Raw genomic sequence first — 15425 nt, 5'->3', positions numbered from 1 at the left:
GGGGAAGTGCTCCGGTATGGGGGGTAGTTGTAGAAAACCGCGGTCACCGTCCGATGATGACAGGTCCTTGGAGAAGATTGTTTGAAAACACGGGTTTGGCATGTTAGTCTTGCGCCCCGCTCAGAATGCGTTGCTTGAGTTTGTCGACGTTGCTTGCGCCAACGTGATCTACCACTTGAGCCTCCACATGGTAACCCATCTCAAGCCACTCGCCAAACGGGAAGATCTGCGGATGACTCCGGAGTCCGTACTGTGGAGGAGCAATCGAGTAATGTATATTCATGCAGGTTAGTACGCATACGTACAACGTACGCAAGCCTCGCGTCACCGTCCCCCTAACTTAATATTTGCCTCCGAGGACTCCTGCCTGCATGGTCGTGAACAAGGCGCTTAAAACCGCCTACCAAGGCGCACTAGTCCGTACCGAAAATTCCATCAAGAGAAGGCATATTGGATTCTATGCCAATGGGGCGTTTGCGACGATAGTGGAGCAAAAATCAGATTCTTGGCAACTTGGGGTCTGTCCGATAGATTGGACTACGGCAGTTGGTGTTTCACCGGCTCCTTGCCAACTTTTACAACTAGCTTGACTCTGCAAGTAAAACAGAAGTTGATAATGTACCGGATGGTTGCAGCCAGGTCGGGATACGGATGTTGCTGTGTGAAGAAACATGTAGTTGAGCTATTAAAAATAGCAAACAGAGTATTTATCATTTTTAGACACTCCTATCGACAATCGATTCGGCTGAGCCCAGTGAAGCCTCCAAATGGAAACGAAACGGTCCATCAAAGTGAAAACACCCTGAAGAATCGCAGTTCAAATTAACCACACAAAGAAAGTCACACAAGTGTCTATGAGATACACGGATCCACACGGGTTAGCATCCAATCCAGGATGGGAAAGAAGGAACCCAAAGGGGGGCAATCGGGGAATCGCGCCCGATCCCTAAGTCTGAAACCCAATGCACCCTGGTGTCAGAGCGGTTACCGGGTTTGACCATTAAGTCACGGAGAAGAAAAGATCCAGTAATAACGGCTCATGGCCGAATATCCCCGATAACCGGCTTGTAAGTATGCACATGTTAGCTCTCTCTTCTCTATAGCGTCTAATGCCTGGAAAGTGCAGTAGTTGCGATTGCTTGACACCCTTGGACGGGTAGTTGCTTTGCATTAATACGTGTTCATTCGAATTTCACCGTGACTCCTAGGTCCTATTCTCAATTTCCCGTCCTAAAAACCCTTTTCCGCGCCCCTTGTAGTGACATTTCATCAAAGGCAACATCTTCATGATACGTCTTGGTCGTCCAAACGCTGCCAGAGGCTTTGACATTCTCCCATGCCTTCTTGCGCATAAACAAGGGGAACAGTCCCGAGAACATTCCAGCCCTGTTGATATTGCTAGTGGCACCGCGCTCTTCCATGCCGATGCCTTCGACGTATTGCCACTGCGCCATGATGGGGGGCATCACCGAATAGGAAATCAAGTCGCCGGAGACAATCATTTCTTGCATAATCATGTCTACCGGCATGTCGAGATTGACGGCAGTCCTCAGCAGCAGCTTCACCGCACCTGTTTGGCTAACAGCGTATGCAGTCGTGCAAGTGATGCCCCCCGATCGGCGAATCACCCTCTCGTGTTTGAGCGCCCGCCCCTGATAGTCCTTCCCCAGTGGCACGAAAGGGTCATTGTAGATGAGCTTGATGTCATTATTCTCGTCGGTCTCGTGGCACGGTCCGAAGGAGAGGATGTCCCAATGTCTGCTCAGCCACGGGTCGTCATCGGATGCTCTAGTGCTTTCATTCCGGAACACTGCTTCGGCAGGCCACGCCGGGCTGTGAAGCTTGGTAGAGTTGATCTTTCTTAGGAATTTTCGGAAGTGGTTGTTCAGATGAGGCATGATTTTGCGAATGTTAATGTCCCACGTCGCATCTGACTCGACGATGAGAATGGGCGGGAGCTTTTGTCTGAGCGTTTTTGACCATATCTGTAAGAGCGTTAGAGTCCGTCAAGTCTCGTCTTTCGGATATGATGCTTACATTGGCATGTGCTCGCCAGCCACCCTGCTCGCCTGTGTGCAGCTTGCCTGGCTTTTGGCTAGGTGGCATGCCGACGTCCTTGATGAACTGTGGCCCGACAGCCGGAAACTCGGTCAAGTTGACGCCGGAAAGATAGGACTGCAGCGACATGGCATCGAGGCGGTCGTAACGGCTCGGCAGGTATATAAAGTAGATGGAACTAAACCCCAATGTACTGTTCCCGGCGTCATTGTTGGACGCCGGTACTACGGGCGGATAATCCTCATGATCAAGGGCTGTCGGTACATTCTGTCTGTTAGTACGGGTGGACGGCAGCCACAAGGAAGAGTGATCTGTTGCAGGTTCTGCGACGAATATAAAGATTGTAATAAGTACAAAGAGGATGAGGGCGGTTACGCGCAGTCGAAAGAAGGGACTTCGACACGAAAGCGTGCCAGTAGAGGATCCACGGGAGCGGCAAAAAGCGACTATGCTTTCCATGATCGACATGGTCACCGACAAAGAACAAGTATTGCGGCTAATGTCAAGAACAATGACGTTACACTCATCTCCCTTCCAGGCCTTCCATTGAAGCCGTCTCGAAGTTGAACCGGCGAGTCACAGCCAGACGAAAGGTCTACCAGTGTTAAATACACAGGTAGAGGGAGCTCATTTACCGGGCTGGCGACTTGCTAAGATTCATCGCCAATAGGAACCCACACGTACAGTCAATCGGTCTGAAGACCCGTTCCACATTGGATTCTTTGGCTGCCGAGTCACGCCAGGCAAAACCGTCAAGGCTGAGTTGAGTACTGGTTCATGCTGGCGACAGCCCGGATCGCGTGCCTTGCCAGCTCCGGGGTAGCAACAATAGATACTGTAGACATTGCATCCTTTCGGCCCCTGCCTCTGTTCGTGGCCGAGGACGCGTTGCTGGGGCTTGGATCGGCATCAGCAACGAGGCCAACTGCTTTGTTGGCTTGCCTAAAAAACCTGACAGATGAATGGGTAGAGGCAAATGCTGATTCCGGGTTCGTACATTGAAATTGCAAAGTAGACTTGCATCACTATACATATCTGGGAGATGGCTGAGCTATACGGCGTTATTTAAACGTATCTCACTAACGTGTAACTTGTGATGTCTAACTCGGCAATAGACACGCCGCCCGCTAGAGTCAAAGGGTGATGTGCAATTTATAACGTGCCTACCGAATCGTAGCGCTGGGGAGCGTTCCACGCAGAAATGTCCCCAAATTTCCCACGACTTCATGTCAGATGCAAAATAAGCCTTTACCAGAAATTAGCTCTCTCCCGAGACGTAGCCACAAGTTACCCCCCCCCCCCCCCCCCCCCCCCTCCCCCCCGGCTAGTCAACCGTATCGTTGCCCGGTATTGTTGAAGGTGTATGCAAGACCAGGCGGTGTCATAAGCAGCCGGCAACGATTCATCCTAAAAACAGAGGTTGTGTGTAGCAAAAAGGCCAACTGGTGCCGCGAACTGCCCTTTTTTACTGTGACAAGGGCTCAAGGAGGGCTTGGAGCTAATAGCTCAATTCATCTAATAACAGTCTTTGGTATCAAAGGTCCTTGGTTTTCCTCAAGGCCTTGAGGGACCAAAGGTGTCTATAAATACAAGAAGTCGGTGTGCCCTAGGTCTCGTGACCGTAGCCCTTGTGTAACCAGCCATTTCCGTGTAACATTTACGGCCACATCTGCCCTAATCGGGGAATAGCCATCCTCACCCCCAAACTTCATCCACGTCCATCAACAGCATCGTCAAGAACTGGCCCTCTTCTCCACGGCCGCTGATCTCTAGTCCCTTTCTGGACAGCTACCGGAGGATTGAATAATTTTACGAGGTCATAACAAGCATCCCCATTGTCAGCCAAAGGGGCCGCTGGCTGGTCTGACTCCACCGTTAAGGCCGACTCACCCCCTTTGTATTACATACAACAAAGGTTGGGTATACTGCTGACGCGACGCGTACCCGGAGCCACTCCAACCTTCCATTTCCATTCTTGCCAACCGTGGTGAAGACTTGGATCCGTAGAGATGGGCGGCATGTTGACCATCAGACTCCTTCTCCAGTCCGCATTCCGATTCGGACCTGCCAGTAGGAAGCAGAACCTTGGAGGTAGGGCTGCCAGGCCATGAGCCGAAAAGAAGATGTCAAGGCCATTCATCCATGAACCCTGTCTTTTTAGCACTTTGCAAGATGCCCTAGTGTCAGCCGCTCCCGTAAGAGGACACGCGTCTCACACCCACTTATAACGACGCGTGAGTTTGAGAAGCTGCTAAGCCTGGTAGCCAGACCCGAAGAGGAAATGCTCGGGGCGGGTGGCGTGGGCACCGTGGAAAGTCCTTAACTCCTTGGGCCAGGCGTGTTAAGGATCTTCGGAGCAGATTCGCGGAGCGACGAGTCTCACCCTGTTCAACGGTGCGGGCGAAACCGTGCGCGTTAACCATGACAACAAGGATCAAACACTTCTATGCATACATTCGTCACGGATAGCTCAGCCCTGTTGAATGGGGCTAAATTGTGGTCTTTGACACCGCCGTTGCCGTTGTCATTGCCCTGAGAAGAACACGCCCGAATCGATAATCTTTGTCGCATCAGCCTTTCGGGTGCTCGTATCATCGTATGGTGTCAAACGTCTTTGAACCACCCTCTTCGTCCCGTGTGATTTGATACGAAACTCCAATGCTTACGCAGTCTGCTGTGTTCTTGGGAGAACCCTCGGCAGGCTATTGGCGTTGCTACTAGCAGGGTGTTGTTTAGGTTCGTTTTCACTTTCTACAATTTCCCTTCATAACTTGCCAACGGTAACAAAAGAACCCATCATCGCACCGTTGACGTTTCACTTAGTCATCTGACAGGCTTGTAGGGAGTCCAGCTCTGTCCAACACCTGATGCGCAAAGGAGTAAATGCGATGATTCTATTCGCACCGATTCCCTAATGCTCGACCAAACACATTCAAGAGCAATACAATCTCCCATTCCCTCAGCGCGTTGAATATGCTTTGGATAATCGAATATTTGGCGATCCTGCGCACAGTTAAACGCGAAATTCTCGACAAAAGCCTTGCTAGACGATAGTTTGTTCTGCGCATAATAAGACGGCGCGATGCGACTTAACGACAATGATAGGTGTCATTAAGCGTAATGAGGTGTTGGGTCCGGAGGTCTCATTCTCCAACTATGGCTTCTAAAGCTCTACAATTTATATACATGACACTAGAGCACACTGCCCTTTATTGACTAGCACCAAGCGAAAAGACACGATGAGCACGGGGTTCACCTGTGCCTCTAGCATATAATAGATGTTAATGTCGATGCGGGGCCTTGAAAAAGCACCAAATACTCCTTGTATGTATTTGTTATTTACTGTCCAGGTGAAATGATTGTCAAAAACCTGCCACTATAGCCAAAGTGGGTGGAAAACACAGGGCGCTATTTGTTGCCCATGTTACAAACCTCCTATTTACTGAGCCAAAAACAAACAAGAAAAATACGCTCCCACTTCTGCCACTTTAAGTTTGCTTTGTAGGTTTTCGCGGATTAATAGTGTTGGAGTTTGAATGCTCTTTTGAAGCCCTTTACTTCCTAAGCTAGCTAATAGAAAATGGTCCGAGAAAACCTCTTGGTGTCAACTCAGTAGGGATACTCTTAGCTTATCCTTTCCCAACTTGTATCTTGCGTAATTCACACAAGCTAATTTGCTAGGCTAAAGGCAATACATACCCTGCACACCCAGTGGTGCACCATGTTGACGATGCAAGTTATAGTACTATGATGCAACTTAAACCTGCGTGGTAATAGAGACGGTTAAATTAGCCCCTTCATCAATGTTCTGTTCTAGTCTGACACACATTTAGATATAATAAGATACATATACCAGAAATAGTATCCATGCAGAAGAAAACTACTGCGAAGGTGGAATCAAGAGGCACGAGAGCTTCCAAAACAATTGGGGCGATGCAGGGCAAGCCGCTCGCTGTCAATTCCCCCGAGTATACCAAGGAAACACCCAAAATTAGGAACAGGCGGCATTCAATGGCTCCTTCACTCGGTCTTGATTGGACCTTGAGTGACAACTGGATGTGCTTACTCTCCCCGGTTTTATTCAGCCACGGGCTCACGCCGTAAAGCACCACTGGTTCAACTGTACTCCGTATGACGCCCTATACTCCGCAAGCCACCGTGAAATTGGCGATAAGGTTTGACGGGCGAGCGCCACTTCAGGCGCAGCGGCAGTTTCGAAGCTTGCCGGATGGACAAGTTCCGTTCGCATTACCCCCCGGCTGCTACCGCTCGGCGCATCCGTTCGGTTGACAAACCCACCACGGCGTACAACAACTCTGAGGTGTAGTTGCGAAGTCGTGATTGGGCAACAATTATGGGAGCATCAGCCCCCCCACAAGGGCCATCTTCTAGAAAAGTTTCTTTCCAGAACTGTGATGTAATTTGAGGCTGGGAAATACTCGATGCGGAGTTGCCGAAAGTTTGGAGCACTGTATCGTGGATAAAAAGGTCACAGATGACTCTCCATACGATATACATCACACGAAATTTTGATACAAAATCAAGGAGCAATTCACTTGATACAATGTCTTGTTTCCCTTCACTCCATTCGCCATACTTGACCATTCCAGTCCATTACACACACATTGCCAACGCGAGTTGGATCGTGAAATCCCATCCCGCAATGGTCTCGAGGCTATTCACTCTATCAGCCCTGTTGGGCCTTTCTATTGGAGCCGCGATTCCAAACAACAACGGGTTTCCCACACCCAATGACCAAGAAAAGCTCCAGATAGCGCAAGAAGCAGGAGGCCTACTCCCTGGTAGTCCGCCCCCTGATTCACTTGGTGCCGGCAGCATCACTGCATTCCAGCTCATCGCCTTCAACGAACTCTTCGAGACGGCGTACTTCAGCTCATTGCTCCATAACATCACTTCTGGGGTTCCCGGATACCAGGCCGAGAATACAAACGAGTTGGTCAAGATATTCTCGACCGTGTTGGCTGTAAGTGAAAGCTCAAAGGAATATCAAGACCTGAAATACATGTAGCATAGCGCTAACAATATGTTGATTAGCAAGAGGAACAGCATGCCCTTGCGGCGGTGTCTACACTCAAGGCCGTCAACGCCTTTGCACCGTCTGCTTGCCAGTATCAATTCCCCGTGTCGAACCTAAAGGATGCGGTAAATCTAGCCGAGACATTTACGGCGGTTGTTCTGGGCGCACTTCAGGGGGCAAACGTCATATTCAGCCAGGACAAGCAGGCAGGCGCCGTCCAAATTATTTCTTCCGTCATCGGTCAAGAGGGCGAGCAAAACGGCTATTACAGAGTGTTTCTGGATAAAGTGCCCTCTGAATCTCCCTTCCTAACGACGGTCCCAGCCCCCTTTGCATGGTCAGCGCTGCAAGCTTTCGTTGTGCCCGACTCGTGCCCGTTTCCGCTGAGCAATATCAACCTTCCTATTTTCCCTCCTTTGGAGGTCAATGGGGGAGCTATTGCCTCGATAGAGCCTCAAGACCAGACGCTTTCCTTCTCCGCGGACGTGTCGAGCTCCGAAGCCGCCAAGGCTTATATTGGCTGCGACAATCTGTTCGCCACGTACACTACGGGTCAGCAGCTGCCCATCTCGGTGGCCATCACCGATGTGAAATGGTCTGGGGGCAAGATTAGCTTCAAGGCACCGTTCCCCTTCTCAAAATTTGTCATGCAAGGGTTCAGCCACTTGGCTCTGACGACGTCCAACACGTTTGACAGCGCGGATGCGGTGGTGCAGTCAGCTCTTGCTGCTCCAGGGCTCATTCAAGTGAATAATCAGCTGTAATACATGTGTTTCAGACATGACTGTTTTGAGGATTATGCAGATGAACGCCTCATCCTGCAGGGCATTATGGCATCGGGGGAAATGGTGTAAAGGGAAAGTGTATTCGTATGCACCTGCGGGCGAACTTGGCCGAGAACTGAAGCATCGCATGCTTGATCAAGAGTTCAACCTCAACTGCCACAGGAGTTATTCGGCAACTTATATCCTCAGAGCGTCGCTCGCCTAAAAGCCGCATGCGTATCCTGAGAAGGATAATCTACATTGGTATTCAGAGGCCACGGTCAAAGGAAAACTCAAGCACGTACTCTTGGTTTCAAACGGCGCTGGTGTGATAGATAGCGAGGGACGTTTAGAGGAATTAGTAATTAAAAGATGGCGAAATAGGAGCTAGATATAGAAGGAAAGTCAGAAGGTGTGAATTAGATGCTAGAGACTAAGATAGATACTTACAGAAGCCCAACTCGTTTTCTAGCTAGTGATTTACATGACAGCTATCGTGTTGTTAGTAGTGTGGTTGATATGTTGCTTTTGGGCTAATCATGTATAACGAGTCCCTTGACCACCGCCACTCCGGCAGACACAGTGAAGTCATGATGACGGCGCTAAGAAAGAAGGCAGACTGACTGAATTGACAAGTAACTGGGCATCTAGTAAATGGCGGAATGTGTGTGGAGGACCTCAGGAGAGCTGATGGGTGATCTGATACGGGCTGCATACTAAGTTGGGTCCGAAATTGTGAAGATGGTTCCAATGGAGTAATGCTTCAGTCTCCATATGTGTTGCTTTCTGCTAAATCTTAAAAGGAGGGGCCCTCATTCCTCGGTACAGTCAGGGTTTGGCTGGTGTTGAGCGGCGTGTCTTGAGTTTCTGAATGCCGTCATGCGTTGAGTGGCGCATGATAAACTTCCGAATCCATCTTGAATAGTACTGCGTGCTATTTATTGAGCAGGAACTGGGGTTACATTGGCTGCCTTGGGAGTATAGATGGTGGCGTTGAATTGGACCATCGTTGACAAGGCTAACTGCATAGCATAACAGCAATGTTATGGTTTGAAGTGGCTTGGATAACCAGATTCTTCCGTGTCTTACCGTGCCGTGTCTCGCTGTGGATTTTGCATGTCGAGCTTTCAATCTCTCTGGCACTGCGACAAGAGATAAAGCATTGTCGGCTACAACTATGCAAGAAGAGGGAAAAACAGACCATCTCGTATAGACTGGCTTTTTAACAGAGGAGACAAGGTATGTTCTTAATATTGAAAGTACCTGATGAGGGGGCAGCGTTGTAATGTTTGATTTTCTCCCAGACATGCAATATTGGATCGTAACACGGGAGAGAAAACCCGCCACCTCCGGAAAAGATGTGTGGCTGAATCAAAACTGATGAAAACGGTAAACGCAGCACTATTCTCAGCCAGCCACATAGTCGTCGTACTGATATATCATCTCGAGGATTCTTCTCCTCCACCTCATCCCCTCCGGCGGATTCTAATTCTATTAAACAAAATTCAATTAGACAAAACAAAACAGACATCTCTGTACCATTATGCTGAGCAGGCTGCTTACGTTGGGGCTGTGTTTCTTGCCCGCTTGGGGCGCACACGCTCTTGCATCGTCGGCAGATCTTCCGGTGATAACATTACCATGGGGAAAATGGCGGGCCGAGGTCGACGAGACGGACCCCGAGGTGAGTGGAATTACAAGTTCCAACAGTAGACGTCTAGCTTCTCACTCTACTTGATTGAAAAAAGCTCTATGTTTTCCGCAATGTTCGGTTCGCTGCTGAACCGCAGCGTTTCGGGCCATCGGACTTCCCGACCTGGACCAATGACTCGATACAGACCCCTGGGGACGTCAGCTGTATTGCCGTCAATATTGAGGGATTATCAAAGCCTCCAGGAGGTCGTGTCCCGCTCACGGATCCGGAAAGCTTCGAGGTTCCGCAGGACGAGGACTGCCTCTTCCTCGACATCTACGTCCCTTTGCGTGCCTTTGAACCTAATGCAAGGAAGCTACCGGTTACTGTCTGGATATACGGCGGCGCCTATGCTCTTGGTAGCAAGAATGATGGCGAAGTCTTGTACACTGGACGGCCCATCATCGAGGCCTCCAACTATAATACCATTTTCATCGCGGGCAACTATCGCACCGGCGCCTTCGGCTTTCTTGCCGGCGATTACATGCAGAAGGCCGGGCTCCCCAACGCCGGCCTTTACGACCAAGCATTGCTGTTCAAGTGGGTGAGCGAGTATGTCGACCAAGTCGGGGGCGACAAGGAGCAGGTCAGCGCCTGGGGAGAGTCTGCCGGAGCTGGCTCAATCCTTCACCATCTTGTCAGGGAGGACGGTGAAATAGCTCCCCGCTTCCAGAAATACTATGTAATGAGCCCTGCTTTTGAAATGGCATGGGATAACGCCCCTGGTGGCAGACTTGATACTTACTATCGAATGTACTCCAAGTTTGCCGACTGTGGCGACAGGTACGATATCGACTGCCTTAGGAGAGCTAAAAGGGAAGATCTGGTCAAAGCCAACCAGGAGCTCTTTGATACCGTTAGGCAGACGGGCCTGTTTCCCGTTGGTCCGGCAGTGGATGGCAAATGGATTCGAACGATTCCTTCCATACTTCTCTCTGAAGGTAACTTGATATAATATTTGCACTTCCCGATATCGTGGCGCTTTTGCTAACCTCTACAGGCAAATACTGGAACGACATTGAGTCCGGCATCATTTCTCATTGTTCAAATGAGTCGGCCCACTTCAATCCCAAGAGCATCAATAACGAGGACGACTTTGATAGGTTCCTCGAAACTTTCCTCCCGGGGAATGCGCTGGCTCCCCAGCGAGGCGAAATCAAGGACTTCTATGACTGCCCTCAGACCCATGGCGGCAACTTCTCTGCATGTCTCGAGACGGTGATCCGAGATGCAGTCTTCACGTGCAATACGAGATACCTATTCGAAGCGTACCCGGACCGATCATACATGATGGAGTACGCCTTCGCGAGCCGGGAATCTGGGTTTCACGGCGTTGACCTGATTCCGCTCTTCACCAAGAATGTACAAGAAGCAAAGAAATTCCTTGAAAAGATGAAAATCTCCCCGTTCTGGGCTGGGATCTATGCAGACGCTCTGCATAAAACCATTTCTCCCAAGTTTACCAAGTACCTGGCTTCGTTCGCCGTCAGTGGCGACCCCAACGGAGCAGGAGTAACACCGCTGTGGCCGACGGCGAGAGACACGGAGCAAGGCGTCTTGGACGATGTTATGCAAGTGAGGGACATATTGGCTCTGCAGAAATTTCGACTCGGCAAGGACGACCAGAATACAAAGGAAACTTGTGATTTATGGCTCAAGATTGCCCACGAGGTCAGACACAAGCCAGAGGCTGCCATCGGCCAGGAGGAGCTGTAGGTATGTGCCACTGGTCATAAACTACATCTATCAAGATACGTTTATGTACTTGCTACGTACAGACATCAAATAAACAAGAAGGTGCACTAAAGGGCTCATGCTATCCCCATGTCCCGGGCATAACATCAAGATGCTTGCCTGTCTTTGCCTTGTAGTGCACGTCTAATCCCGGTAGAATCCAGTTGTTGACACCGCCAAGTGTTTGCATGATAAATACGTAATTCCTCCGTAAGAGACTTGTGCGACCGTGAAAATGGGAACCGTCCGATGTCGGCCACGCCATCACGTCCGCTCAAATCCGAGAGCTGCCGAGTGGCTTCGGATAGGCCCTTGCAGCCATCATCGGGATTGAGCATACCTCAAGTGCCTCATGGAAATTAAAGATGGTGCATAGTTTTTCCGGGTTTCAACCATACCATATGTACCATTTGAGTTAGCAAAGGGCGAAATGCGAAGGACCGTGGAGTCAAAACTCCGGATCGTCAGTATGATGTATTGATGATGATGGGAACTTTGCGAGCCAGCGCACCAAGCACTTTAAAAGCGCTACCACTTCAAGTACAGAAGGTACATACCTACCGTTAATTACATTCCTTATTACGGTAACTATGCAAAACTATGTGTCAATTCTACCTCATAACGAAAAACGAGCGCGACACTGAACCTTCGGGTTCCAGGAATATGGAATTGAAGCGTCGCCGAGTTGGCGTGTCAATAGCCTGCAACGCTTTCCGCCGCAACAAAATCCGGGTACGCATCCAATATATCGCGTGTGATGTTTTAATATTAACTGGAGCGGGATTCTGCAGTGCGACGGCCAACGCCCTCTTTGTTCCTCTTGCGATGCCAAAGCTACCAAGTGCTCTTATAGAGATGATTCCGAGATATCGCAAGAGTCTCAGACACTCTTGCTTGAGGTGTTTCGCCTATTAAGCGCAATTCCTGATCAAGAAGTCCTGGGTAGAGTGCGGAGTCTCAAAGACGAGGTTGACGTATCTGCCATACTATCGAGATTAAGAGGCGATGAAGCCATAGAAAAGCACTCGGATGCTCCGCTCGCTATTCCGGCAATGAGCGAGCAATTTCGACTAATGGAGCTAGGACCTCAATATCCTAATGCATATCCAGTAATACTGAGCCTAGATCTGGATACTCTTGAGGGTGTTGCATATCAGCAGCTCGTGCAATCAAGACCCAACGATGCGGGCTCAGCACACTCCCTCCCACTTTGCGACGCTCGTCTTAACAAGCTCGAAATAGGGAATTGGACCCATGTTCCCATCACTAATCCGGTGGCAGCTCGTGCCATTTCTATATATCTGGAAACCGACCATCCTCTCTTGGGATACTTTGATCCTAGCCTGTTCGTGTCCGATCTTGTCACGGTAAAAACCGACTACTGCTCTCGCATATTAGTCAATTCTCTTCTTTATTGGGCTTGTGTAAGCTATTGAATAACCTTGGACGCTACATTACATGTATAATTTGTCAGTTCTGGTCTATCCTCCATGAACGGGCATTCATGTATAAAGACAAAGGGCCGCTCGCCAGAGATCGCAGGACCTTGTGCTTCGCCGAATATAAATTTCGTGAACTCCTTGCTTGGAGCAATCGGCTGCCGTCGACGTTGTCAAGAAGCGACAACAGCCCGCACTACGTGCAAATTCTACAGTGAGATTCCCATTGTCACCCACGATTCATCTTTCGTCTTCCTGACAAAAATCCGCAGCATATGGTTCCACGCCGCAGTGCTCGATCTATTTCGGTTTTCAATGTCATGCCCGTTAAAGGACTCTCAACTACGGACTTTTACCAACCCCTTTAGCTCCCCAGAGAATGTCTGCATCGCATCTGCTCGCCAACTAAAGCAGCTTGTTATAAATTACAGGCTGAATTTTACTTCTTCCTCATATACCATTCTATGGCATACCGCCTTGACTTACCTCACTAATGCAATCTTACACTATCCAAAAGAGGATAACTGGTTTTTCTACTTTTTGCTCTGTGTCTACGGCTACGAACGGCTTCAGCCGTGCTGGCGGGTTACGCAGGTCATTTCAACAGCGCTCTTGTCGATGGCTTTGCGCAAAGGGGACATCTCGAGTCCCACAGCACGCAGAGTGCTACGCGATGTCGACCATGACAGACTCAGCGATATACCCGGTGAGGTTAGAGCAACGTTCATGATGGATTTGGACTTGGCAACATCGGACCCCGTGTCCGCTACCGTGGAGAAAATGGCGGAGACTTGGACCAGAATATGCTGCTCCAGCAGTACACGAATATCTTTGACAGAGATGGTGATGCTCAAGGTTCTGAGCTATACTAAGTTTCGTACCTATAAGAAAGTCGGCTTTTCATACGGAAATGGGTGCTTTTCAGGTTCCAGGATCAGTATAGGTTATCCGCCGCCAAACTGTCCCGGGGTTCTATACTTGCCTAGTTGCCTTTTGAATGTCAAAACGCGGACATTTATCAAATTAACTTGATGAAAGATCAAAAAAGGGCTAGATGGACGCAGACATTTACAAAGGGACTAGTTGCTATTGAAAAACGTATACTGATTCGACCTCGCTCTATGCATGAGTATAACGGCGCAACGTCGCCGCATCAATCCCCAGTCTGGTCTCTTTATTCACTTCTATTCCTCCGTAAAGAGCGTCGGGTTGTTCCGACTCAGGAACCAACGGCAACCAAATTTTGCTGCTCCCCATATTTCTTCCTCGCATTTGAAGAACGCTCTCCCGACGTGTAAGCATACCCATGTGCACCTGAGGTGTGAATAGCCGGTACGCAATCCGTAGCCAATAGGGTTCCTATCGCTTTCTTCAGCTTGAAGTACCGCTTGGTCCTTTTGTGTTTTAGCAGCGTGCTGAAGTCACTGTACCGTCATCCATGACGTAAACGCATGCTTACAAAGCAACCCGCAAGAACTGCTTTGTGGTTGATAATGTCATAATGCAACCAGTACATTATTCAACAGTGTATCTTTTTGAACATCTATCAAATACCTCCCTAGAAAGGACGTACAGACGCCATTATGTTTTCTGCGGCAGCGGGCAGGAGAAATATGTCGCCTGATTCCACGACGGAAAGCACCAAGATCAAGGACCGTGACGTGAGCGACGATGAAATCCAGCCGACAGACTCCGAATGTATGTTTGTTCCATTGAAAACAAGATCTTTTTATGATGCTGAGTGGAAAGCGACGGTACAACATTCCGCCACCAGCACCACAGCAGATGAGGCCAAGGGCGAAGCTAAAGAGCGACATACAGAACAGGCCAAGGAGTAAATTTGTAAAGAAGCATTAGGGCGGCGGAAGCATTTCATAGTGACATGTACCTAGTAGACAAGCTCTTTCTTACTCCATGGCACAATGAAGTTGATTACCACGGTGATATGATGCGCTAGCAGTAGGGTTAGGGTCAATAGCTTCCGCTACGAAATATTCAGTAATTCTACAGTGTGTCCGCCCAGGGTGCATTGTCATACTCGGATGGCCAATTAAAATAGCCAAATGAGTGGTTTGCATCTACTCCGCCTTTGCCTGACTATATCAGGATAAAAGACCCCTTTGGAAGGATGGTGTGGCTTCGGAAGATCCTCAGCTGCTTATGCCTCAATGTCTTCCCGCTCTATGCCGTTGTTCTGCATCAATGCGCAAGTTCTTCCCCCTCAGCACGCCATCGCTTGTTTACTATTTGCTATGACTTCACTGTCAGCAAGAGCGAAAAACATGCACACCACTCTGGCCAATCCAAATCACGTACTGACAGGTAGAAAGCCGAGGCCACTACCGGATCATTCCCTCCGGTCTGCTTGTCCTGTGCTCCCGCAGTGAGTGAAACACTCCAGAATGCAAAACTTGCTTCACCGCCACGAGGCCTATGATTGTCGATGCTGTCCCAGCTACCATGCGCTATGACAGAGTATTGACGATTACGAGGCGGTGACAAGCCAACCCAATCTCTAGTACATGAATTAACCCTGCATGATGGGAAATACAGGCCGCAAGGTAGATTCAATGCCGAGAATCCCGTAGTGTGCCCATGACGATTAGGCTTTGGGTGCAAGAAAAACCAAATTTCTGTGGTTGCTGTTCTAGTTGAGTTCTCTTCAAAATTCGATCAGAAGTGGATAGTAAGCAACAGCT

General features: G+C 49.3%; 4 protein-coding genes across 4 annotated transcripts; 3 read left to right on the top strand and 1 right to left on the bottom strand.

Moving 5' to 3' along the window:
- Positions 1 to 1092: 1092 nt before the first annotated feature.
- J3458_020695 (uncharacterized protein) lies at positions 1093 to 2187 on the bottom strand (the record flags this gene model as incomplete). The annotated part of the gene is made up of 2 exons (XM_007817296.2): positions 1093 to 1985; positions 2038 to 2187. 2 exons carry the CDS (start codon positions 2185 to 2187, stop codon positions 1218 to 1220), a joined length of 918 nt encoding a protein of 305 aa, XP_007815487.2. The 3' UTR covers positions 1093 to 1217.
- Positions 2188 to 6721: 4534 nt separating this feature from the next.
- On the top strand, positions 6722 to 8206 carry J3458_020694 (uncharacterized protein; the record flags this gene model as incomplete). Its single annotated transcript, XM_007817295.2, has 2 exons — positions 6722 to 7042; positions 7114 to 8206. 2 exons carry the CDS (start codon positions 6722 to 6724, stop codon positions 7858 to 7860), a joined length of 1068 nt encoding a protein of 355 aa, XP_007815486.2. The 3' UTR covers positions 7861 to 8206.
- A 1197-nt stretch (positions 8207 to 9403) lies between these two features.
- J3458_020693 (uncharacterized protein) lies at positions 9404 to 11269 on the top strand (the record flags this gene model as incomplete). The annotated part of the gene is made up of 3 exons (XM_007817294.2): positions 9404 to 9544; positions 9609 to 10494; positions 10554 to 11269. 3 exons carry the CDS (start codon positions 9404 to 9406, stop codon positions 11267 to 11269), a joined length of 1743 nt encoding a protein of 580 aa, XP_007815485.2.
- Positions 11270 to 14243: 2974 nt separating this feature from the next.
- Positions 14244 to 14659, top strand: J3458_020692 (uncharacterized protein). The gene is made up of 2 exons (XM_007817293.2): positions 14244 to 14424; positions 14476 to 14659. Exons 1-2 carry the CDS (start codon positions 14310 to 14312, stop codon positions 14562 to 14564), a joined length of 204 nt encoding a protein of 67 aa, XP_007815484.2. The 5' UTR covers positions 14244 to 14309; the 3' UTR covers positions 14565 to 14659.
- Positions 14660 to 15425: the final 766 nt, after the last annotated feature.

The sequence above is a fragment of the Metarhizium acridum genome (assembly GCF_019434415.1).
Source record: "Metarhizium acridum strain ARSEF 324 chromosome Unknown scaffold_574, whole genome shotgun sequence".
Taxonomy (NCBI): Eukaryota; Fungi; Ascomycota; class Sordariomycetes; order Hypocreales; family Clavicipitaceae; genus Metarhizium; species Metarhizium acridum.
Note: the sequence above shows the minus strand (reverse complement) of the source record. Positions and strands in the feature narration are given on the sequence as shown.

Excerpts from the sequence above, each read along its gene's own strand:
- J3458_020692 (XM_007817293.2), top strand. The coding sequence starts at position 14,310 with ATGTTTTCTGCGGCAGCGGGCAGGAGAAATATGTCGCCTGATTCCACG. Across the intron at positions 14,425-14,475 it reads CCAGCCGACAGACTCCGAAT|CGACGGTACAACATTCCGCC; the intron begins GTATGTTTGTTC and ends CTGAGTGGAAAG.